The sequence below is a fragment of the Vipera berus genome (genome assembly GCF_964194415.1).
Source record: "Vipera berus genome assembly, chromosome: 1".
Classification (NCBI taxonomy): Eukaryota; Metazoa; Chordata; class Lepidosauria; order Squamata; family Viperidae; genus Vipera; species Vipera berus.
This window is the reverse complement of record NC_138202.1, coordinates 43,142,968-43,168,493: the sequence shown is the minus strand read 5'-3', so window position 1 is coordinate 43,168,493 and position 25,526 is coordinate 43,142,968. Positions and strand designations below refer to the sequence as shown.

Here is a 25,526-nt window from a genome sequence, read left to right as displayed (position 1 = left end):
TATACATAGAATGAAGGCTATTGCTAAGCACATTGGTTTGTGCTTAGATTGTAAGCCGCCCTGAGTCTTCGGAGAAGGGCGGGATATAAATGGGATTTAAAAAAAGACCTAAACTGACTACATTCTCCCATCAGGCAGAAGAGAAAAGTAAAGAAGTAACTGAGAAACTGTACAAAACAGTCTAAAACCATAACATAGCTGGACATAGCTGGATTCACTATGGTTACATGATAAGATAATAACACAGGTGCAGAGCAGAAAGAGATGTAGAATTAGAAATGAACTTTCCGGATGAACTGGAAAAAATGTGCAGTGACACTATTGCATCAAACTTAAAGTGTTCCAAGTTACTTTATATGTTGCCAAATGGTAGCGTTTCTAGAAAATTCTATGTGACATCTACTGGGATGTATAGCACTTTGGAAATAATTCACAGTACAGAAGATGTTTTAAAAGATAGAGAAATGTGTCACGGTTAGCATTCTTGCAAGCTCTGAAGCACCTTCTCCCAAGTCTGTGTATGGCTCTAGCTTATCGAGCAGGGGTCTTCAAACTTGGCCCTTTTATGACTTGTGGACTTCCACTCCCAGAATTCCTCAGCCAGGCACGCTGGCTGAGGAATTCTGGGAGTGGAAGTCCACAAGTCATAAAAGGGCCAAGTTTGAAGACCCCTGCTCTAAAGCAACAGCTCCTGTCTGGGCTGAACTTTGCAAGAAAAGAACAGGCAGAAAACCTTGGAAAGGGATGGCGAATAATATCTGTACTGAATTACTAATCAGAAGTCTATGCCTCTGCAATTAAACTGACTCTAAACAATTACCAAGTCATATATTCTCTTGATGTGGAATGATGGTAACAAGCAAGAACACACTATCATTATGATTAATTTTTGTTTATATTACTTGTATTACACCAACAGTGTGCCTTTCTATTTCAAGATATACAAGTTTAATCTATTTTTTCTGTTAATTCTATTATCAATAAATTATATCTAAGAAAGCTATTTAGCATTTTTTCAAATTAAGAAAGACTATCATTAACAAAGAATGTAATAAAAAGATATATGTGGAGTGAGATTCAAGTGAGCATTCTGCATCCAGGCTTTTCAGAATGTTAACACAATTAAAATTTTAGGCTACAGACATTCCTCCTAATTGGAGTATGAGTTTCCAACATTTTGGCTGAGATTATGAATACTTCTAACATGACCGAGAAGCAGTCGTCTGAAATTTGAAAGCACAAGTGTGCACATCAGTGCTACTATTAAAAGCATCCAATATGAAATTTGTGCAAGCTAAAAAAAATTCAATGCGGTTTCCAAGAGCTACATTAAAGATGCAAATTCATTAAGGAGACAACTTTTTAAAAGCAGCTCAGTCTCTCCCTCCCTCCAGAAGGTGAAAAAAGCGCTTGCTATAATCAGTATAGCACACCTATGAATTCAGAGGCAATAATAATAATAATAATAATAATAATAATAATAATAATAATAAGAAGAAGAAGAAGAAGAAGAAGAAGAAGAAGAAGAAGAAGAAGTAGAAGTAGTAGTAGTAGTAGTAGAAGTAGTAGTAGTAGTTGTTGTTGTTGGAAGGGACCTTGGAGGTAATCTAGTCCAACCCCCTGCTCAGGCAGGAAACCCTATACCATTTCAAGCAAATGGCTGTCCAGTCTCTTGTTAAAAACTTCCAGTTTTGGAGCATTCACCACTTCTGGAGGCAGGTTGTTCCACTGGTTAATTGTTCTAACTGTGAGGAAGTTTCTCCTTAGTTCTAGGTTGCTTTTCTCCTTGACTAGTTTCCATCCGTAGCTTCTTGTCCTGCTTTCAGGTGCTTTGGAGAATAGCTTGACTTCCTCTTCTTTGTGGCAGCCCCTGAGATATTGGAACACTGCTATCATGTCACCCCTCACCCTTCTCTTCGTTAAACTACACATACCCAATTCCAGCAACCGTTCCCTATATGTTTTAGCCTCCAGTCCCCCAATCATCTTTGTTGCTCTTCTTTGTACCCTTTCTAGAGTCTCAACATCTTTTTTACATCGTGGTGACCAAAACTGGATGCAGTATTGCAGGTGTGGCCTTACCAAAGCATTGTAAAGTGGTATTAGTACTTCACTTGATCTTGATTCTATCCCTCTGTTAATGCAGCCTAGCACTGTGTTGGCTTTTTTGGCAGCTGCAGCACACTGCTGGCTCATATTGAAGTGACTGTCTACTAGGACTCCGAGATCCCTCTCACAGTTACTACTATTGAGCAAGGTACCACCGATATTATACCTGTGCACTTGATTTTTCCTGCCTAAATGTAGAACCTTACTTTTTTCACCATTGAATTTCATTTTTTAGATAGCACCCAGTGTTCGGGTCTGTCCAGAACCTCCTGCATTTTAAACCTATCTTCTGGAGTATTGGCTATTCCTGCCAGCTTGGTGTCGTCTGCAAATTTGATGAGTTCCCCATCTATCCCCTCATCCAAATCGTTAATGAAGATGTTGAAGAGCACAGAGCCCAGAACAGAGCCCTGTGGCACCTCACTACACACTTCCTTCCATGTAGATGCAGTTCCATTGAGGACGACACGCTGAGTACAGGCTGTCAGCCAGCTACGAATCCATCTGGTGGTGATGCTATTTAACCCACATTTTTCTATCTTATCAAGTAGTAGATTGTGATCTACTTTATCAAATGCCTTACTGAAGTCTAAGTAAATTATATCTACAGCATTCCTCTGGTCCACTAATTTTGTCACTTGGTCAAAGAATGCAATAAGATTTGTCTGGCATGATCTGTTTTTGACAAACCCATGTTGACTTTTAGTGATGACTTTGTTTGCATCAAGGTGTTCGCTGATTTGTTGTTTATCTTTTCCAGAATCTTCCCAGGTATTGAGGTCAGGCTGATAGGTCTGTAGTTTCCTGGATCAATTTTTTCCCCCTTTTTTGAAGATGGGAACTACATTAGCTCTCTTCCAGTCCTCTGGTAGTTCCCCAGTGCTCCAGGATCTTTGAAAAATACAGTTCAGTGGTTCTGAGATCACGTCTGCAAGTTCCTTGAGAATTTTGGGTTGTAATCCATCTGGTCCTGGTGATTTGAACTCGTCTAGGCTGGACAGGTGCTCACTTACCATTTTCTTGCCTATCTTAACTTGCGTTTCTATTCTGTTTTTTATGGCACTGGTTTTGGTAGGTAGGCCTGTTTTTTCCCTTTGTGTAAAGACAGATGCAAAAAACGAATTAAATAGTTCTGCTTTCTCGCTGTTGCTTGTCACCATTTTTCTTCCCAATCATTTTCAAAATATAAAGGTAAAAAGGTAAAGGTTCCCCTGCACATGCGTGCTAGTCGTTTCTGACTCTAGGGGCCAGCGCTTGTCCGAGGACGTCTCCGTGGTCATGTGGCCAGCATGACTAGACGCCAAAGGTGCACGAAACGCTGTTGCCTTCCCACCGTAGTGGTCCCTATTTTTCTACTTGCATTTTTTACGTGCTTTCGAACTGCTAGGTTGGCAGAAGCTGGGACGAGTAACAGGCGCTCACTCTGTTACGCGGCACTCGGGATTTGACAAACAGCTGACCTTCTGATCGACAAGCTCAGTGTCTTAACCCACTGAGCCACCGCGTCCCTTTTCAAAATATGCACCACCCTAATTCAAACTGTCAAAACTCTCAGTAAATAAATACAGTTCAACCTAAATCCTCAGGATTAGGAATTTGTGTTTTGCATCATGTCAGGAAAAGTTATTTAAAGAATAAAAATAAAATAATAATAAAATAAAATAATAAAATAAAAATCTTAACTAGGAGACAGCATCCTTCAAAGAATCATTCATTATTTTCCAGTGTGCATCTGTGGGTTCTGCTGGCTATTAAACAGACTCAGATGGTTGACTGTACTGAGGTGAGGGAGCGAGAATGCAACACAATAGCACAGGACCGAATAAGGAGCCAATATAAACGGTTCTGCTTCTCCTGATATATTCCTCTCATAATAAATTATTTCCGATAGCTAATTTTTATTGCTCCTAATAATATCATAGTACAAAATACTCTAAAAAGACAAATATGTCTAATGTTTGTATTAAAGCAACGGTCTCCAACCTTTCCAGTTTTGCAGACTGGTGGGGGGAAGAGAGGAAATGTGTGCCCGCTGCTTCCGTGACCCGGTTTTGAACAGGCCACGGCCCAGAGGTTGGGGACCTCTATATTAAAGCATTAACACTGACGTATCAATAGGTAAGTTAATAAGATATCTCAGTGTTTGTCAACCTTGGCAACTTGAAGATGGATTGACTTCAACTCCCAGAATTCCCCAGCCAGCCAAGCAAACCCCAATTGCCTTCAATTTACAATTTCTTAGAACTCATTGCATAATTAGATAAGCTTGTAACCAAGTGCATATATATTTCAAGGAATTCTTTGTACGATGAATCATCTGTGGATATATTTTAGTACCCTTGTTCCAGCTGTGCTTGAAAAGCAGAAAGTAAGCATTTTCTGCAAATAAAGTTTCTGTTTCTAAAATTTACTATTACATCAAGTCTTTCTGCTCAAACAAGCACTCAAGATGTAATATAAGAATAAAAAGCTAGCATTTATTTCAAACAGGCCCATGCAGGGTCTACTAGCTTCCATTAAAGTCCTGTGTGAACTTAAGAACAGAACCTAGAGTTAATCAGTATTAACCTGTGGCATCATAAAAGTTGAAAGCATCCACCTTTCATTTGATGTTAAGACAACTGGTAACCTCAGAACATTTTTGATTCAGCATTATTTAGAAGTTGTACATCTTAGTCATTTAGCTCCAGTTGTCACTGTTTTATGGAACCCACACAACTATCTCTAGCAGCACATTTATTCATTGCACACAACTGATCTTCTGTTAAACCTTGAAAAAATTGATAGCCATGTTGTTCTCTGAGTAACCCATGAAACAGTAAGAGCACATGACCCTGTCTCAACTACTTCATAGTGCAAACTGAGAATTAACCATCTTGCATGTAGCTTAAGTTCATGGGTATTTTCCAATAAGTCAATAATTATTGATTATAATAAGACTCTTAAAAAAGTTCCGAAAGGTAGGGATTCCTGATGATAAACAAAATAACTTATTATTCAAAGAGTTTAACAATCCTCTTCTTTGGAAACAATAAAGGAGTTTTAAGTTTTTCAGCTCACCACCTAGGAACTATTTATAAAAGATTAAGAACTGATACTATCATAATTGACTTGGGAGACCGGTGTGTGGTGTAGTTGGTTCACATGGTGTGGTAGGATGGAGGGTTTGTTGTCACTGTGTGTACTTTGACAATAAAGGTTTATTTATTTATTTATTATTTATTTATTTATTTATTTATTTATTTATAATACAGATGACTCTGAAACACTGGAGGGCTAGAAGATTATCTTACAGTATCAATTTATCTGCAGCTTTTTATTCTGGGTTGAGCAGTTTTGTACCACCGTAGTTGTACTGTCTCTGAGACAGTAAGAACTGCTTGTTCAGCTTAAAGCTCTAACAAGCTTTTTCCAACCCATTCTTGTAGACAACACAAAGAGATCAGTAGAAAAACAGCCATACTTTACTGGCTCTCAAACCTATTCTATACAGACTATTTTGAAAGTGGAGGATTTAAAGAAGACCAACTCTTTTAATAAGCCAGCTGAATGTATGTACATTAATGTATGTACATTAATATACCATTAGCATACTGCAGTGGCTCGGGTGCTGACTTAAGATTGAGGAAATTCATATTCAAATTTCCCATTTCACTATAGTGATCACTGGATCATCTTTGACTAGTAACACTCAGCCAGATTGAGGTAAGGTAATTAAGATTAATTAGGAGGAACCTCTATGTAAACTTTGAACCTTTAGCAAAAATAAATGCAATGAACCAATATGTGATAAATTTCATGTCACTTTATATAATACTGTTATCTGGCATAGGCAAAAAATGTTAATGTATCTGACAAGCACAATTATATCAGTATAGGTGGGGTCCATATGCTAAGTACTAGTAGAAATACTTGGCTAGACAGTGAGATACTGTTGGACTCAAAATCCCAGCAGCCCCAGCCTGGAGCTTATGAGAGTCTCTGTACGTTCTAAAGAGCAATAAATCAAGAAGCACAAAGCTGTCATCAGTAATTTGAAACTTTTTTTACTGGATTATATTATTAATAAATTTGTTATGGCCACCCATTCTGGACAGTTTACATCAAACTGTACAATTTAAAAAAACCATTCCCTTTTTACAATCTGTAATCAGATGGAGATGAGTGTTTGCTGGCCAGATGCCCTTCCTAACGCCAGAGTTTGCAGAAGATATTTTTTTTTCTTTGTGCCTTAGGAGAGAAACATCAACTGCTACCTAGGATTGAATTCTCAACCTTCTTCTGGGTGGAAGGTGAGTTCTTCACACTAGGCCACCTTGCAGCTCATATCATACTATTATAGTATGCAATTAAAGTTGCTTAAAGCAGAGGTTCCCAATCTTTTCTTCACCATGGAGCTCCTATAAACCCTAAAAATAACAAAAGCAACAAAGAGACGGCTCCACAAGGACACTTATCCCAGACTTGGAAACAGAGCCAGGTCTTAAGAGCCTTCTGGAACCAAGAGAGTAGGGGGGATGGTGATGCTGTTCCAGAAGATTGGAGTAGCAACAAAGAAGCTGTGCTTCCTTAGTCCCACAACATAGCAACATTTGAGGAGACTTGGCATGTCTATCTAGTTGTACTGAGTAGACAGAAACAGAGATGGGTGGTCCTCCAGATAACAGGCCCCATGCTATGAATATAACTTTTGGACAGAGGAAAAGCAAGAAAAAGATTGGGGGAGTTACAGTCTGGGTATTAATTTTCAGCCAAGACCAAAGAAAACACAGATAAGACATGAAATACTATTTTAAATGAAGAGTGCAAACAAGAATAAACCTACAGCAATCAGAAAAGGAAGCAAAGCTAGTTCCTGTCATTACAAACATCAAGAGTAGCACAATGCTGTTTTGGTAAAGTGGTATTGATTGCACTGTAATGTATACCTCCTGAAGACACATCATTGCACAAAAACAGGGAACAGGACTGGGCCATTAACAATAGGCCATTACTGCATTCCTAATACAGGTTCACATGGGTTTCAAACTGTTATTATTGAAATTCAAACTATTAAGTCAAATCGACTCAGACGTAAGGATCCTGGCTGAAACATGTTTAACACAGCACATGCCGTACCTTTGAAGGGTAATATAATTTAATTTGTACTGAGATTAGGAAAACATTTGGAAAAAATAATATGGCTGTCAGGAAATTCGGGACTGCTAATCTACAGATACCGTAGGACAGAGTTCCCCAATCTTTCCGGCTTTGCGGACTGGAGGGCGGGGGTGGGGGAGAGGGGATGGTTCCGTGTGAGCAGCTGGCAAGGGTGCATGCACACAGCTCAATTTGTGCAAGTATCGGGAATGCATGCCTGCCACTCGCAGAAATGGAGCCCGTGTGCACGCATTCACCTGCTGCTTGCACAAGTGGGGATGTGCGCACACTTTCACCTGCCGCTTCTGTGGCCCGGTTCCAAACCAGTCATGGCCAAGTAGGGGGCCACAGCCCAGAGGTTGGGGACCCCTGCAGTAGTCATGTATGTATGTATCCATGTATGCATTTAAAACATTTATGTAGCTGTCTACCTTTCAACCAATTCTGGGAGGGTTAGTTTATTTATACCATTTATTACTTCTCAAGTAGTTATAGTCATATAGTCATAATATCCTAAGTATTCAAAATCAACACAATTCATTGCAATAAACTAAAAATGCAGTATAGATTGGAAATTAATTTACTGGAACTTAAAGTACAGCTATAAATAAACTCAGAAACGTTGTCAGGGTGGAATAACTATGAAAAGTCCAATTCACAGCTGGTGTTGTTTTAATAAAATCTTTACAGTATTTAACAGATCTTCCAGAAGGAGGCAATGTCCACTAAATCCAAATTTACATATTTTGCTTCAATTTATATCTTTGTGTAATTATGTCATAGTCATAAATATATCTTTGCAACCAAGCCATTTATGGAATAAACCCAGTAATTAATAGATCCCCCAAATTTAACAGACACACAATCTGTTAAATGGAAGTAGTGTCTGAAAGGAAAATACCTCCACTGAATCTGACACTTGCTAAACAAAGGAATATTGAACCCAGAGCTTATTCTATTTCTACAATTAATGATCATGCATAATTTGCTCCTTTGTGTAGCCAGTTAACACAAAAGGACTTGAAAGAAATGGCTTAAGTTTAACAGGAAATGCAATTTTTGCAGGTTAGATCAGCTGCTTGAAAATAGTTTCCTTGATTAACTGCAACAGAAAAAGATTTGTGTGTGTGTGTGTGTATGTGTGTGTGTAGGAGACTGCCATTATCAATTATCACTTCAAATTTGCTATTGCATATATTATTTAAGTTTGTTACTGAATTTGAAAAAAACAACTTTCCTTAACAGACCTAAAATCATCATAAACTAATCAATCCCTATGGAAGTTTTCTTGTAAGAATGCCTCTAGATTTAGTGGGAATACACCACAGCCAGTCCTTGCTTAGTGACCCTAAGTGGGACCAAAATTTCTGCCACTAAGCAACACGGATGTCAGGCACTGACCATCACCTATTCATGATGAGGCAATAGGAAGGATTTCCCAAGTTGACATGGAGAGTAGCTGTCAGCCTGCTATCTAATGACAGAGCCCAAGAATTAGATGCCATAGTTGCAGAGATACAAAAAGTTGTGATCTGGCACTTATAGAGAAACTCATAAGCTATTCCAGTGTTTCTGGAGGCAAGAACCCATTCCTGCAAAACAGTTCACCCATTTCCACATGACTTCTCTTCGTAGAATATTAGGCATCGGATGGTCAAATAAAGTACCAGATACTGAAGTTTTCTCTAAAGCAAGTCTACCATCAGTTCACACACTGCTGTGAGAGCACAGACCCATTGGACAGATCATGACATCTGTATGGTGGATGAGTGCCTATCCAAGCAGCTCCTTTTGGGGAGCTACCTGCGGGAAAACACTCACATGGAAGGCAGAAAAAAAATATCACAAACATAAATTAAAGGTCTTCCTGAAGTTGCTTGACTAGACACGACCATCTGGGAAACACTGGCACAAAATTGCTTGGCATCAACCATAAGGGTTGTCAAGCTTAAGAAGTAAGGCAAGCTGTGGAAGCACAATATAAGCGTAAACTGCTAGTGCCACACCTGCAGTGTCTACATATTTCCCCAAGATGTGCCAGAACATTCTATGCTTAAAATGGCCTAACCACTCATCTTCGGGCTCACCGCATTTAGCTTTAACATAATGCTGTGTTAAGGCCTTTATCAATGATGATGGATGAACATCAACTCTGCCCCACTGTCAGCTGTGCAAGGCATCAGAAAGTCCACATGTGGCCACCAATGGCCTTGGGAAGGCTTCATGAGGCTTCAGGAAGGCTGCATGTGGCCAACAGCTGCCTCAAGAATGGCCAGGCCAGGCTGGGGGGTGGGGGTGGGGTTTGTCAGCAGTGGGAAGACGTAAACTGCAAAATCAGCTAGGATCAGTAGAGGGCAGGGTGGCAGGGGTACCGTGCAGAGGGCACAGCTGTGGGAGCAGCAGAGTAGAGGGCAGCCAAAAGGGGAAAGGTGGGGGAGACAGGCAGGTAGGGGGAGCCGACATGCACCCTGTGGTTGTAAATGCGGGCTAGGGGCCAAGTGCACATTTTGATCACAAGTGCACATTTTGATCACATGACTGCCAGTGCATTGCAACAGTCGCAACTTTGATGATCGGGCTTCAATTCCATTTGTTCACCGCTGTTGTTAACTTTGGACACTGAGTGAATGGTTGTTAAACAAGGACTACCTGTAATTAGTATCATCAGGAATTATTCTAATTCTAAAGTGGGAACATCGGGAAATGTTGCCAGAGCAGGGGTGTCAAACTAGCAACGTCACATGATGTGTTGCAATGTATCGCAACTTTTTTACCATTGCCGCAATGGGGTGGGCGTGGTTTTGCTACGATGCATCTGGCCTGCGGGCCGGCAGATTGACACCCCTGGCAGGGCTTTTCAACCTTTTCACCCATTGTACCACTTTTAGGATATGGCAACATCCGAGTACCACCAGTCGCCTAGCAAGGTGTCAAAAACTTGATCACCAAAAAAAAAAGGAAAAAAGTGATGAAGTACAGGTAATCCTCGACTTACAACAGTTCGCTTAGTGACTGTTTGAAGTTATAATGGCACTGGAAAAAGTGCCCCCCAAGTCACAGCCGAGCAAGACACCTGCCTTCCCACCCGGCGGCACTCTTCCTCCTGTCCGAGGTTTTCATTGTTGTGAGCATTTCTGTTGAGGATTGGCAGCGGGGGTGGGGTGGGGTGTTTGGTTTTTATTCCCCGTCTGCTGGGTGGTTGCAGCAGGTTTTGGTCACTTCACATGACCCTGGGACACTGTGAGTGTCATAAATATGAATCAGTTGCCAAGCATCTGAATGTAAATAACAAGACCCTGGAGATGCTGCAACATTCCAGCTGATCAGCGCTGATCCTGGTGCTTCCACTGAGCCCTGACAGCCCTGCAGTTCCAGCCATCTCTCTCACAGGCTTGTGCGGTGCTGCCACTGGTTCAGCTCATTCCCCTCGCCCACTACGACTTTTCTAGGATGGTCACGTACCACCTGCCAGGTGCCAATGTACCATAGGTGGTAACTGTACCACTGGTTGGAAAGCCCTGAGATAGACCATACACCCACATCTGATTAGTCTCCACCCCATTTAAGTAACTTTGAATTTTCTATCTTAATTAAATTTTAATTAAAGCCTAACCCATTACTGTTAGACAAACCCATACGTCTTCATGCAAGCACTCCAGAGTCATTCAACCTCATTCTCATAAAACTGAAATTTGCATATTCTACAATCTACTGGACTTCTTTAAAATATATGGAAAGACAACTCTAAATTCTGCATAATTCAACTTTAACTGGGCAGCAAATAAGTTCAAAAAACAAACAAACAAATATGATCATGATGGATAAAGGTATTCTATCTTTTAGCCAATCCTCCTTCCTCCTTCTCTCTCTCTCTCTCTCTCTCTCTCTCTCACACACACACACACACACACACACACACACACACACACACGTTTAGGACTTAAGTAATGGTTAACTTGGTTTTTGCTAAACATTCAGCTGTAGAACTTCTTAGATGAGGGATAATTTTTTTTACTGCTTTCCACTATAACATGGATGAATAATCTGAACTATGAGAGAATATAGTTATTCAACCATAACTTGAATAACTGTCAGAATACTTATCAGAATACTTATTGAGACTCAATAGGAAAACCGCAGGGTATAGCTACATGCCAAGAAAATATATCTTTTCTAAAAAAAATATTGCAAAATGTGCTATCAAACTTTGCAAAAGACTATACAACAATATATTGAATTTTTATCACAGATCTTAAGAATAGACAGGTTTGCCCTGGGGAAAAAAAAGCTTTATTCTTATTTTAAAAGGTCAGACACAGAAAAGAAATGAGGAAGAGAAGAAATGTAAGCCTGTGCTTTACACTGGAGAAATAAGCATTTTGAAAAGCCCGAACAGCTTGCCAGAAAGGTCACAGACCGTCACCACGATCACCTTACAGTGAAGCTAGATTGGACTGTACACAAATGCTACCATTCTGGTTTTGTGTTAACAGACCCAACCCTACTGAATAAAGGTTTTAGTTTCATTGATCTTGAGGCACAACTGGGCATTCTGCCAACACAGTTCTATTTTTTTTTAAAAAAAATCCCCTCTGTAACGGAAGAAGAAAACCAGCTTTGTTGAGCTGCTCCAACAGTCCCAGTTTTAAACACACGTCACATCTGTGTAAAATGTTCATTTCTGGAAATCAATGAACTTTTCAGATTGGTGGGCATCACTGTGCAATAAGAACAGAATAAGGACATCTTTAAAGAAAACCTCAAGCTTGAGAAAACTATATGACTTAAGAGTCTTTGAAAAGTGCCTGTTTCAACCCAATCATGAAACTCAAATGGAAGACCTTGTTTCATCCTGTCATAAACTCTGCAACAGGAAGAGATGTGGTCAGTCAGGCTTAACTGAGCTAAAACATAAAGACTTATGCACAAATTAAAATTAACCCTGGGCATTACCATTTCTTATCCATTACCATTTTAGGTTAATTTGTAATCTGTGATATTTCTATGCTTGGAACAGGTGATAAATAATGTAACTTAAAATGAAAAGGTTTAAGATACTTCTTACATAGCTGTGAAATATACTTGCTAAATATAATAAGGGAAGCAGGCCTGGCATATGAAAATCTTTATGATCCCTTACGTCTTGGTCATGTGACCAGGAAGAAGGAAGTAGAGGGCCTATTCTCAACAGGCAGTCTGCCACCTCAATGGTAATGATGCACTGCAGCTCCCAGCTGGATCTAGCCCATTTTTGAACTTCAATCTTTATTTTACTGTTTTCTCTCCTACTCCAAATTTTGTCCCTCTCTGCTCAATTTTCAGAGTTATCCTGGGGATAGACAGGAGTCCTGATCTCCTTTATGTACTCAATTTCTAACATACACGGATCGGGGAAAGTAAAATCAATGGCCTTTTCCATCTAAAATATTAAAGAATTATTTTCAAAAAACATGTGACTCCACTCCCAACTTCTAAATTATACCTTAGTTTTATGACCGTCAGGCATATTATTACCTGCACCAGTTTTTCTCACAACTGAACACCTCCAAAACGTTCAGTTTCTATTTTCTATAAGCCCAATCAGGAATAATGGGAGCAGCTGTTTAAAGTTTCTGGAGGCTGATTTGGAATAAAGGTTAAGTGTCAACTGTTCTCCAAACTTTCAGTTGAAAACCTTTCCCTGCCCGTTTTCTAAAAATCTTTAACTGGAGGATTTAAGATTTTCAAGAGAGACCATGTGTATGTCAGGATGTGCTCTAAAGTTATGGAACAAGAAGCTACCTTTTGCTTAATAATTGGCACAATATGACAGATTATGTTTTCTGTGCTGTTCTTTTTTAAATATATAACATAAAGCAAAAAAGTGTTCCAAAACCAAACATAGGCTAAAGGTAAAGGTTCCCCTGCACATGCGTGCTAGTTGTTTCCGACTCTAGGGGCCGGTGCTCATCTCCGTTTCAAAGCCGAAGAGCCAGCGCTTGTCCGAGGACGTCTCCATGCTCATGTGGCCGGCATGACTAGACGCCAAAGGCGCACGGAGCGCTGTTACCTTCCCACCGTAGTGGTCCTTATTTTTCTACTTGCATTTTTACGTGCTTTCGAACTGCTAGGTTGGCAGAAGCTGGGATGAGTAACAGGCGCTCACTCTGTTATGTGGCACTCGGGATTCGACCCGCCAAACTGCCGACCTTCTGATCGACAGGCTCAGCGTCCTAACCCACTGAGCCACTGCGTCCCTTCAAAAACATAGGCTAGGAGTGATTATTTATTAAATTTTCCAAAGGGAAAAGCACTATATTATCTAGCATGGAAACAGTGATTTCCAATACAAATATATTTTATAAAATTTAAAAGCGATTTGCCATTTTGGGTCAACTTACACTTGCAACATTATTTTATTCAGGAAGACTCCATCAGCTAGATTCATGTACACTGCTAGTTTGTCTTCGTTATCACTCCCCGGTAGTCCAAATGTTTTTACCTGCCAGAAAACACAAATTAAAACATTTTAGAAAATGCATTTCAAAGATGAAACATACTTTCTAATTTTGTTTTGGAAACTGTGTATTTACATGCATTTGAATTATAATTTGAGGGTTATAAACTCATAATGAAAATGGTTATCATACTCCTACAGGTGGCAAAAAAACTGGTTCTGTTAGGCCGCAAGGGATCCATTCCCCAGCTATTAACAGTGGTCTGAAGAATCCACATCTCCTTCTATAATAGAACAGGAATCCCACTTAGCAGACTATTCAGAAATGTGTACTCTCCTTGCTATTTTACCCATGATATCTGCAGCTGTACTAGTAGATAAGGTGAAGGTACACAAAACGTTCCTATTTCTTTTACAGAAAAAGAAATGTCCATGATTATCTCTGCTGTTTTTCCCCCCTTCAGTTCAATTATGTCTGATTCTCAGAGACTGCCTGGACATATCCCTGCAGTTTTCTTGGCAAGGTTTTTCAGGAGTGGTTTGCCATTGCACCTTCCTAGAGCTGAGAGAAAGTGACTGCTCCAAAGTTATCTAGGTGGCTTCATGCCTAAGGTGGAACTAGAATTCACAGTCTCCCAATTTTTGAAGCCTGCCTGAACCACTATACCAAACTGACTCTCTATCTCTGCTATAAATCCATTCAAAATTCATCTGAACTAGATCGAGTTTTCTTCCAAGATCTTTAAATTCATTTAAATTCTCAACACAGACCAACACGACAGACTGCTCCTTAAAAAGAATCTGTTTATCATGAATTTTTTGTCAGCCACTATAAGCAGAACAATTCTGCTAAAATACAAACATGTTTGGTTTCTACCGATGTAACTTTGTAACACAGCACACCCTTATCTCGCTCCGGTTACTTTATTAAGAGCTTCCATATCAGATTCTATAGAGGCCGGATCTATACACGTCACAACATGGAACAAGGTCAGACTGCAGGTAAATTACTGAATTTTGGAGTAAGAATTTCCTGCAAAGAAGAACTACAACCAGGCAAAACACACTTAGCTAGTTCATTCAGTATTTTGTATATTTTTATTGGGACTATTTAAGGGAATTTCATTAATCTATTACCATTACTTCTGCACCATGTAGTAAAATCAGGTTTAATCTGTAATATAGTTTGACTGCAAAAAACAGAGCTAAAATAAAACCACGTCGGATTGCATTTTTCCTGTCTTCCCAAGGCATGACCATGCTGGTTTGGTAAAGGCACTTTCAAGTTTAGCTAAAATCAAAGGAAGAGGTAATATACATTTATAAGCCTGGCATCGTATGTAGCATATGCTACTGATTTACGCTCTCCTACAAATGTGCAAGTTTTGTATAAACACCTGAAAATTAATTGCCTATCCACACCTCACCATCCTTCCATCTGCTCCACCAATTTCAATAATTTCTTTTATAAAATCTATGGTGTCCTTAAAATGTGCTGGATCCCACTACTAACCTCAGAAACATTTCCTCCTAAGTGGGTGCAATGCAGGAATATACCTGTACAAGTAAAACTTTTACAGAGTGGCTAGCACATAGCACATAAAAATGGTATGTACAACGAGGAGGCATGCATGCACACCCACCATTCTAAGGTAAGGAGAGACTGCAGTACAGGAGGCACCGTAAAGGAAGTTATAATCAAATACAGTCTTACAAAAGTGTTCCAAGTGCAATGTACGCAATGACTAACCCGAAATCATTAATGATTTACACAAGATTTGTACATTTATTGAAATATTTGTCCCGACAAAGGTTTCATATAATCACGTATTTAGAAAGCAGAAGCCTATCTAGTTAAAAAAAAAAGGGTGGTGGTGGTGAGACCCCTTCCTTTTAATCCCGTGCCTAACACCTTGCCGCCGTGTCTCCAAGAAAACAGAAACTACTTTCTTTCAGAACCAAAAGGCGGTCCTTCCAACAACACACACCCCTCTTTGCTCTCTGCCCTTTTTGATCCGGCTAGTCCAGCATTGCCAGGGAGTTATCGCGTTGGCAATATAACTTACGGTCGGGGGAAAACCAATTGATTTCGAATTGATTTCCGCTGAAGTAACCGTTTCTCCCCGCCCCCCCCCCCGCAGCACGTCCAACTAACTTGCTCCCCAACTCGGAAGCCCAGAGGGAAAAAGCCTCAGCAAAACCAAGGCACGGCCGCCTTTTGACGGTCGCCGCTCAGAGCTTGCCACTCGACGCACCGACCCCCTGGCTGGCCAGCCAGCGCGCTTGGCCAGGTGGCCGGCCCGCTGCGCCACGAGGGGAAGGCGCATCCCATCCCAAACTTTTTCTTCTTTCTCCCTCCCACACCCCCCCCCACCCCCACCCCCCCCCCGCAGCCAAGCGCTCCGTCCGCCCTGCCTTCGCCGCCCAGAAAACGGTTCAAGCAAACGGCCAAGGCCGTTTGGCGAACTCACCCAGGTCACCAAAGGGCTCTGCAGAAAGAGTTCCAGGAGCTCGGAAACGGTCACATCCATCTTGTCCCAGGGAAGCTCCGCGTTCGTTTCGGATCCGAAAGCCGGCGGAGGCGGAGGCGGCTGGGCGACGCTCAGCCTGGGAACAAAGGCGCGGAGCCCCCCGGCCCAGAAGGAGTCGCCTGCTAGGGGAACAATGCGAGGTTCATCTCCTTTCCCCTCCCCTCTAGGCGAGGGTGGGGAGGGACCCGCGAGCAGCGCGCCCTCCCGTCCGCCGCCCCCACTTTCTCTTCCAAAGGCCGCCGCCGGTTCGCAACCTGCCGAGGGGCGAGGCGGAGACGGCCGAGTAGAGTCGGCTAGCGGAGAGTAGCAAAGGGACGGAACTGCTTTTTTTTTCTTTTTCTTTTGCAACGCTTTTCTGGCTTCTGGTCGTCGTCGTCGTCGTCGTCGCGAGTATTTTTCCGGTGGCGGCGAATAGCGCAGCCGCCGCCGCCGCCACCACCCAAGAGTTGCTACTTCGTTGGGAAGAGTAAAAGCGAGCTCTTTGAACGGCGGCTTTGGGCAAGTTTTGTCTCTTTCTCTCAGAAAAGGTCGAAAGCAAGAAGCGAAGGCGCGCCGGGCTTCGCGTTCACGCGCTCCAGCTCCCCCTCCTCCTCCTCCCCCATCTTCCAAGGGCGATGGGATGGGCCGAGCGCTTAGAGCTACTACCTGTAGGAAGGACGCGCGCTTTTCTCTTAGGTTGGAAACGGGGAAGGAGGAGGGGGGGGGAAGAGCGAGCGAGCCGAGCCGAGCGGGAGGAGTCGGATGCGCGGGGAGGTGTGTGTGTGTGTGGGGGGGGGGGAGATGTGAAGGAAAACGTGTTGATCGACGTTGCGGGTTGCAAATGACAATCTGGGGGAAAGGTTTGAAGTGACCAATAAGAAGTTGATGGCAGTCGAATTGGGCTGGAAAGGTGTTCGGCGTTAATGAAGCCCTTAGAGCAGCTTTTCCCAACCTTAGGAACTTGAAGATGCGTGGACTTCAACTCCCAGAATTCCCCAGCCAGCGTAGCTGGCTGGGGAATTCTGGGAGTTGAAGTCCACGCATCTTCAAGTTCCTAAGGTTGGACAACGCTGCCTTAGAGGAGGAGCGCGCGGGGGGGGGGCAAAGCGTGTACAGGAACTGTAGGTCTCGCATCGAGGAGCCGCTCTGTTCTTCGGCGTGCGACGGGATCCTGGGAGCCCTCTGACTGGAGAAGTTCGGGCAAGTCCTAGGCAGAACCAGCCATTTTCGAGTAGGAAGGACTCACCGGAGAAGGGCCTAATGCTGGGAAAGGTTGAGGGCGAGAGAAGAAGGGGGACGACAGAGAATGAGGTGGCTGGATGGAGTCACCGAAGCAGTAGGCGTTGAGTTTCAATGGACTCCAGAAGATGGTAGAGGAGGGGAAGGCCTGGAGGAACGTTGTCCATGGGGTCAGGATGGGTCGGACACGACTTCGCAACTAACAACAACAATAACATCCAACACTTCACATTATCTTGATTCTATTCCTCTATTAATGCAGCCTAGGATTGCATTGGCTTTTTTGGTGGCTGCTGCACCCTCTGGCTCATGTTTAAGTAGTTGTCTAACAGGAGGAACGTTGTCCATGGGGTCACGACGGCTTCGCAGCTAACAACAACCACAACCGCGCGCGCGCGCACACACACACACACACACACACACACAAACACACACAGAGAGAGCTTTGCCTCAAGAGCAGAAAAGAGCGTGGGTGCCACCGAGCTTGCCCTGGCGGTGAAGGAAGTGCAGCCTCCTTGGCTGGCACCTCTGACGGCTGGGCCTCGCTGGGGGTGTCCCCTCTGTCCGGAGACGAAAGAAACGAGCTCCTCTGCGCCTGAAGGGACGGGCGGTGGGTGGGGGGGGGTGGTGGAAAGAGAGAGAATGATTGTAGCTGCTTAATTGGGCAGCGGCCGGAGGAATTACCGAGCCTCGTTTTCAGCACAAAACCCACCACGGCAGAAGAAACATCGCCCCACCCCACCCTGCCCTCCCGTGTCTTCCTTTGGCGCTCCAGGATGTTTTTCTTCTGTGCTAAGGGAGGGCCTTTGCTAACAGGCTTTGGGCTTCCCTATTGTGTTTAAACGTGAACTGATGCCAAAAAAACGTCCAAAGCAGAAAAGGGGGGGGAAGGGGGAGGAAATGGGCAAGTGATCATTTAGATAGGTAGAGGAGTTAAACTCACAGTCCTGGGAAGAAATTTAGGGAGGGTGATGGAGAACGCGGACTATACCTGTTACTGAGACTGGAGCTCTTAGTGGTGGGAACCATAAAGACAACATCCGGTTGTCTTGGCTTTTTTTGCTATCTTCAGTGAAGCTCTCTCCTAGTGGTAGTTATTATCTCCAGAAATCGTTTTTCAGTAATAAAAACATATAAAAAGTGTCTCAATAACTTGCTTTCTTCTTGTTAATATAGAATGTACTACTATTACCTACTGCTACCTATCTTCTATGGGAGTGGTAAGATTCACATTTCAGTCAGACAGCCAGCTAATGGAAGAAATTGAGACTAATATGCAAAAAGGGATAATCGTGGTTATGTTCACACAATACACTCCCTTGTGATTTATGGTAGTGATACAAATTTATGTTTGACATATGCTGCCCAGAGTCACTTGTTGAGATGGATAGTTGTAGAAATCAAATGTCTGGATCTGAGTAATACGCAGAATCAAACCATGAAATTGCTTCATGCAACAAATATAAATTAGCTTATGGTTAGGATATGATAGAAACACAGTCTAGCAAATATATTTATGAGGTCTTAATAGATTTAGCTGAAGCAAAGTAACTAGTTTATCTCTTTTAGAACTCAAACGGACAGTCCTTTTAATTGAAAAGTCAATTACATGCAAGTTCTATATCATACCATAGATCAGAGTTTCTCAGTTTTGACTATTTGAAGATGTGGCCAACTCCCGGAATTCCCTAGCATGGGAATTCTGGGAGTTAAAGTCCACACATCTTCAAGTGACTAAGATTGAGAAATACTGCCATTGATGCTTTGCTTTAATCCAGGGGTGTCAAACTGCCAGCCCTTGGGCCGGATGTGTCATCCGGAAGCCGCACCCACCCCATTGCCGGCAATGGCGAAAAGGCTCTGATACGTTGCGCGATGTCATGTGACATCGCGAGTTTGACATGTCTGCTTTAATCCTTGTAAGTTGACAACTACAAATAAAGTGCTCTTATAAAGCTTGATAAGACTGTCATATTTCCCCACACCTACATAGTAGATCACAAGGATTACATTTGCTCAAACACAGGATAGTTAACATTGGTTTACTAAATTAAATAACTGAGCTATAAACAGCTCACTTTTAACTTAGTATGTTGTATGAACTCATTCTTTTTACTACTCTGGTACTGCTGAGAAGAATATTGGTGCTAAAAATAGAAGCTTGTCTAGGGCAGGGCTTTTCAACCAGTGGTATGGGTACCACCTGTGGTACATTGGCACCTAGCAGGTGGTATGCGACCATCCTAGAAAAGTGGTAGCGGGGGAAGGGAATGAGCTGAACTGGTGGCAGCACCGCACAAGCCTGAGCGAGAGATGGCTGGAGCTGCAGGGCTGTCAGGGCTCAGCGGAAGCGCCAGGATCAGCACCAGGCTCCAGCTGGAAAGCAGCACTGATCCTGGTGCTTCTGCTGAGCCCAGAAGAAGCGCCAATCAGCTGGAATGTTGCAGCATCTCCAGGGTCTTGTGATTTACATTCAGATGCTTGGCAACTGATTCATATTTATGACAGTCACAGTGTCCCAGGGTCATGAGAAGTGGCCAAAACCTGCTGCAACCACCCAGCTGAGGGGGGGAAATAAAAACCAAACACCCCCCACCCCACCCCTGCTACCAATCCTCAACAGAAATGCTCACACTGAAAACCTCGGACAGGAGGAAGAGTGCCGCTGGGTGGCCAGGCAGGTGTCTTGCTCGGCTGTGGCTTGGGGGGCACTTTTTTCAGTGGCATTGTAACTTCGAATAGTCACTAAGCGAACTTTTTTTCCTTTTTTTTTGATCATCAAGTTTTTGACACCTTGCTAGGCGACTGGTGGTACTCAGATGTTGCCATATCCTAAAAGTGGTACAATGGGTGAAAAGGTTGAAAAGCCCTGGTCTAGGGCAGCCTTCAGCCCAAACTCATTCCAGTCAGCAGAGTTAATGAACATATTGTTTAAGTAAGAGGTATAATCTTCACACATCTGGAGGACATGAGGATGAGTTAACTATCTATGATTGCCCAGATATTTCAGTAGGAAGAAAGGCCTTTCCAATTTTCTTTTCACTGAGATGTTTAACCTTTGGAAGCATAACAATTAACAGGGAAGTTGAATCAGTGTTTGACTTATTGGTTGTTGGGATACAGTTCAAATGTTCCCTATTTTGTCCTTCTTTCTGACCTCTCCCTTAAAATTAGCTGATAAGAACAGAGATGTATTAATTGCACTTTTGAAAACTTAGATAAAAGCTTCTCAAATTTGCCAAGTTTAAGATAGGTAGGCTTCAGCTCCCAGTATTCCTACAAACAAATGCTTTTACCGTTACTGTATAAATCACAATCCACCCAATGGATTTGTTACAAACGTTTTCAAAAGATATTTTGATTTAATAGGAATATAGCATAGATTAAAAGTATATTCATTTGACATACTTTTAATTACTGTAATATCTTGCCAGATGCCTGTAGACAAGAGCTTAAAAAATAAGGTGTCACGACTAGCACAAAGCTCTGCTCCTCCCCCAACACCTGGTATCCCGCATGCTGGCTGGGGAATTCTGGGAGTTGAAGTCCACACTTCTTCAAGTTGCCACGGTTGAGCAATATAGTTTGACTGAAAAAAAAAGATTTTAAAAGATGGAGTAAAGGCATTTGGGGGAAGCTATGTACTGAAAAGGTGGGTAATTTGTTACTGGAAGCTGAGAAGAGTGTATTTTTCTTCTCTTAATAAATACATGCTAATCAAATAAGAAGTCACTTTGTTTATATAGTCCTGACCCTGAACATGTTTTGCCAAGTCAGTAGTGTTGGGAATTTGAATCTGCATTATTTTCCATAAGTGCAGTGAAATAGCCAGACTTCTAACATTTCAGAGGCACTATTGTGTATGCATATCCGGAAATAGTTACAGCTTTGGAAACTGTAGTCTAATTGACCATCAGGAAATGCCTGTATATACAAGTGGACTGTGATGAGGTATTATCAGCTAATTGTTTGCCTTATTTTCAAGGTTATGCTTAGTTTTGATTGGTGGAACTGACATTTTTTAAAAGAAGGAACTCCCCCCACGGCATAGTTTTATAAATTATTGTTTTGCAGAGCATAGAAAAGCAGGAAAGGGCCACTGCTTTTACCACATTGCTATTTAGCATTGTGAGTTGCATAAATGGGGCAGGAACTTAAGTTTGGCAGGCACTGTATTAGGCAGGGGTCTTCAAACTTGGCCCTTTTATGACTTGTGGACTTCAGTGTGGCTGAGGAATTCTGGGAGTTGAAGTCCACAAGTCATAAAGGGGCCAAGTTTGAAGACCCCTGGTATTAGGTTTAAGCGTACATATGAGAGGTATCCCTCAAGCATACTGCATCAATTTTTCTTTCTTCCATTTCTCCTCCCCTTTAAACAAGCAATGTTGTTTCTTTGATGACATTATTTGACATTTCTCCATGTTTCAGAAAAAAGTTGTTAAATAAGGGTGGATAATTTTCAATTTTTTTCCTGCAGATTAATAATAGTCTCTATGAATTTTATTTAGTCTTTTTTGTTCCTGGTTAGAAAGAACATCAGGAGGGAAGCTACAAGAAATTTGAAAGAGTGAAAAATTATATGGCATAAACATTTGGGCTTGGTGGCGATATACCAAGTGGTTCAATTTTATACATAGTTTCTACCAACTTTGATGCAAATATAATTCTGCTGTCTTAAAAACTAAAACATCATGAAACTGAAGCTTTAAACATGGTGATTTAGCTTACAAAAGGCAATATACTGCATTTTACAGTAACTAAAAAGACCCTGCAATAGTATATTTGCACCATCTAGTGGTTGTCAGAAAAAATATCCTAGTGACCATAGTAAATGGGGAATTTCAAAACAAAACACACATAATACAAAAGAGATGCAAACATCCCCACCCCTCACCCAAGATTGAAAATAGGCATTTCTTGCAGCTGAGTAAACAGTTTCAGTAAGTATTTGCTTACTCTGTTCTGAATGGTTGCTTTGTTACATTAAATGTTTGCTTTTAACAAACACATTTTTAACTGTAGCACTTTCATCACTGCCTTTGCTGGCTTGTGTTTTTGTTATTTGTCATGCTGTTAGCCCTTGTACATCATATATATAAAAAGAAATGATTAGTTATTTATACAGAGTATAAATGATTACTTATTTATGCCGAGTATAAATAATTACTTAGAAGATGTGAGAATGTATCTTTTTAGTTTGATGTACCATTAAGCCATTGTTCAGAACCAACTGAGAACCTAATATATGCACAATTGTGCATATAAAGAGAATTCAAGTAAACTGCTAACACACGACTAGTTCAACTTAGACTGGGGATCAACCATCCAGAAACATTACAGGGTACATTTTATTAAACCTCAAGAAAATCGACAGAGCAATAAAGGAGAATATTTGTAGCTCAAGGTTGAAATGAGGGGTCTTTGGTGCTCTCTGAGCTTGGTTGTTTTCTTGCAGACGTTTCATTACCCAAACTAGGTAACACCATCAGTGCTAGCAAAAACTAGCATTGATGATGTTACCTAGTTTGGGTAATGAAACATCTGTAAGAAAACAACCAAGCTCAGAGAGCACCAAGGACCACTCAAATCAGCATAGTTACCTTGAAATAAATTCTACTATGCACCATGGACCTTACTTGTAGACCTGTATAGGATTGAACCGTTAAGTTTTCTGATTTGAAGAAAGTTACTGTATGTGCAACACAACAGTGGTATCCACCATTTTTTAAAAATCAGTTGTTCCCTTTTTTAAAATTAACATTTCATTCAAGCTTCATTAATGCTGTTTCAAATCAGAAAGTCTGAAAATTTAAAAGCAAACAGTTTTCTGTATTGCTTTCCTGCCATTTACTGGTAACATTTTTTCACCAAAGATTTGTTAACTCTAGATGTGGATGATTTAGTATTGCTGTTTCCCTGGGCATATTCAAACAGTTGTGGAATTGAGTGGAATTTCCTGTGTGAAAACATTTCAAATATACCAAATGCCGATTGTCCACAAAGTAATTGCCTGCCTTTGACTGTCTCTCAGCAACCATTCCAAGCATCAACAAAGGTTCCCTGCTCATACATTTCTAGAAGTATTTACTAGGGGGATGGTAAAAGTATTTTGGTTTTAAAAAATGACTGGGCAAAACTAAAGGGATGGCAAGTCCTGCCATTCTCAGAATTTAAAAAGAAAACACACAAAATGTTTCTTGATGATTTACAAGCATGAAGAAACCGTAGCTTTTTTTTTTAAAGTAAATGCTTAAATCTGCAAAAAAAGCTTTTCAAAAACTACATTGCTGGAAACACAGGCCAGATTATGAACTGATTACTATTTATAAAAATAAAGCTGGTTTATTTTGTAGTTGATATATTTTGTCGTTTATACATATAACCATGTAATCAGTGGGCAAGCACTATTTGCAACTGGTTTCAACCTTTTTCTTAAGCATTTTGTAGATTTAAATTAGAAGTAGGAATTGGGGGGAAACCAAAAAAGGAGTAGTTTCTGAAATAATGTAACTCTTGTTAAAAATATAGAAGAGCCTGATGCCACATGATCCTATATTCTGGCCAATGTCATAAATCCAGTACGATAGTATGGGGTATTTTTGCTTGGCAACTGTGGTACTTAGCAATGGAACTGCCAGTCTCAAATGTGTTTGATAAACGAGGATTATCTGTATTCTGTCCTAAAATACAAGCACATCTTAAGAATCTCTCAATGATTTTCAAAGCTGGTGTGGTCTCCTTGGAGGGAGATGTAATTAAATAAAGTTTATATTCCTTGCTCTGTGAAGAAGCAGGAAACTACTTATTTTCTGGAATGTAAAGATTTGACATAAGACTACCTAAATGTTGGGCTAAGGTTGAGATAAGGACAGCATCATTGATGGAGAAACATAGGCATTGGTAGTCTAATTCACGCCCATGTAAATTGCATGCAATGTTCATCTTTCAATCCAGCTTCAGCATGTAAGTTGAATAAATAAGGGGAAGAGACATGTCATCCTCCTCTGCCAATCTGGAACCAGTCTGTTTCACCATGTTTTGACCATAGCATAGCTTCCTGATCTGTATGTAAGTATCTCATGAGGACAAGATGATTGTTATTGAGTAGATAAAATTAGGAAGAAATCAATTTAGCAGCAACTGCAGTCCTGTACTTGCCATCAACCGTAACTCACAATTAACCATGGTATGGATAGTAAATCACTAAAAGCAATAATATGCATGTCTCCCTATTCCCTGGTAGATTGTTGGAGAACTGTATTATATACCTAAACTGAGCAGCTACATCTAAAAAAACTAAGACAATTTTGTACAGCACAATACTTGGGCATTGGAATTTTATGTGAAGTTTTAACCTAATGAATAAATCTTCTAATCTGTGAAGAAATGAGGAAACTGGATATAAATCATACTTGAAACCTGTACTTTTACAGAAAAATTGATGTATTTTGATGACTAGGATAGTAAATGCATTCAAATAAAATCTGTATAACAGTTCTTGTAAGTGGGCTATTAGTCTAGTATGCAGTTAAGGCAATGATAGCTATTACCTCTCCTGAATAACTTACTTTTCCCCCCAAGAATGAGTTTAACTGAATTCTCATAAAAATGTCATAAGCCCAGAATAGTGCAACATTAAAACTGGTATTCCAAAGGGAATCACTTTTAAAAAATACCACTAATGCTGTAGTCCTTAATTTTATTTTTTTATTTTCAAAATTCAAATGTGTTAGTATGACTGTACTCTTGATAACCACTTTAAATTGAATTTAAACATACCAGTATGTTCCGAGTTAAGAAATTTCAAAATCTCTTTGGAATACTAATTTCATATTTATAGATTACTTAAAAGTATTTTTCTGGTAAAAAAAATCAACCTATTTCCCTGAATTGTTTCAAGACAGTTGATGATGTAAAGTTTAATATAAAATATTTAGTCACAAAATAGTATTGCTTTTGTATGCACTGTGGCAAGATTAATTTGCTCTTTTTCAATAAAAACTATACCATCTCCCATAAAATTCTAAACACATTAGGAAATGTGATGTAGAACAGAATTACACATGTGAAACAGGTACCAGCACAACAGTGAG

The 25,526-nt window shown here is 40.9% G+C and overlaps 1 protein-coding gene across 2 annotated transcripts in view; it reads right to left on the bottom strand.

The window, feature by feature from the left end:
• The window catches only part of CCDC88C (coiled-coil domain containing 88C), a 110,839-nt gene extending 93,959 nt beyond the window's left edge, over positions 1-16,880 (bottom strand). For both annotated transcript variants that reach the window (XM_081331167.1, XM_081331168.1), the window contains exons 1-2: positions 16,156-16,880; positions 13,629-13,729 (exon numbers count right to left, since the gene is read on the bottom strand). In XM_081331167.1, coding sequence (XP_081187293.1) covers positions 13,629-13,729; positions 16,156-16,215 — 161 coding nt within the window. In that variant the 5' untranslated portion in view covers positions 16,216-16,880. The remainder of the gene's footprint in view (positions 1-13,628; positions 13,730-16,155) is intronic.
• Positions 16,881-25,526: the final 8,646 nt, after the last annotated feature.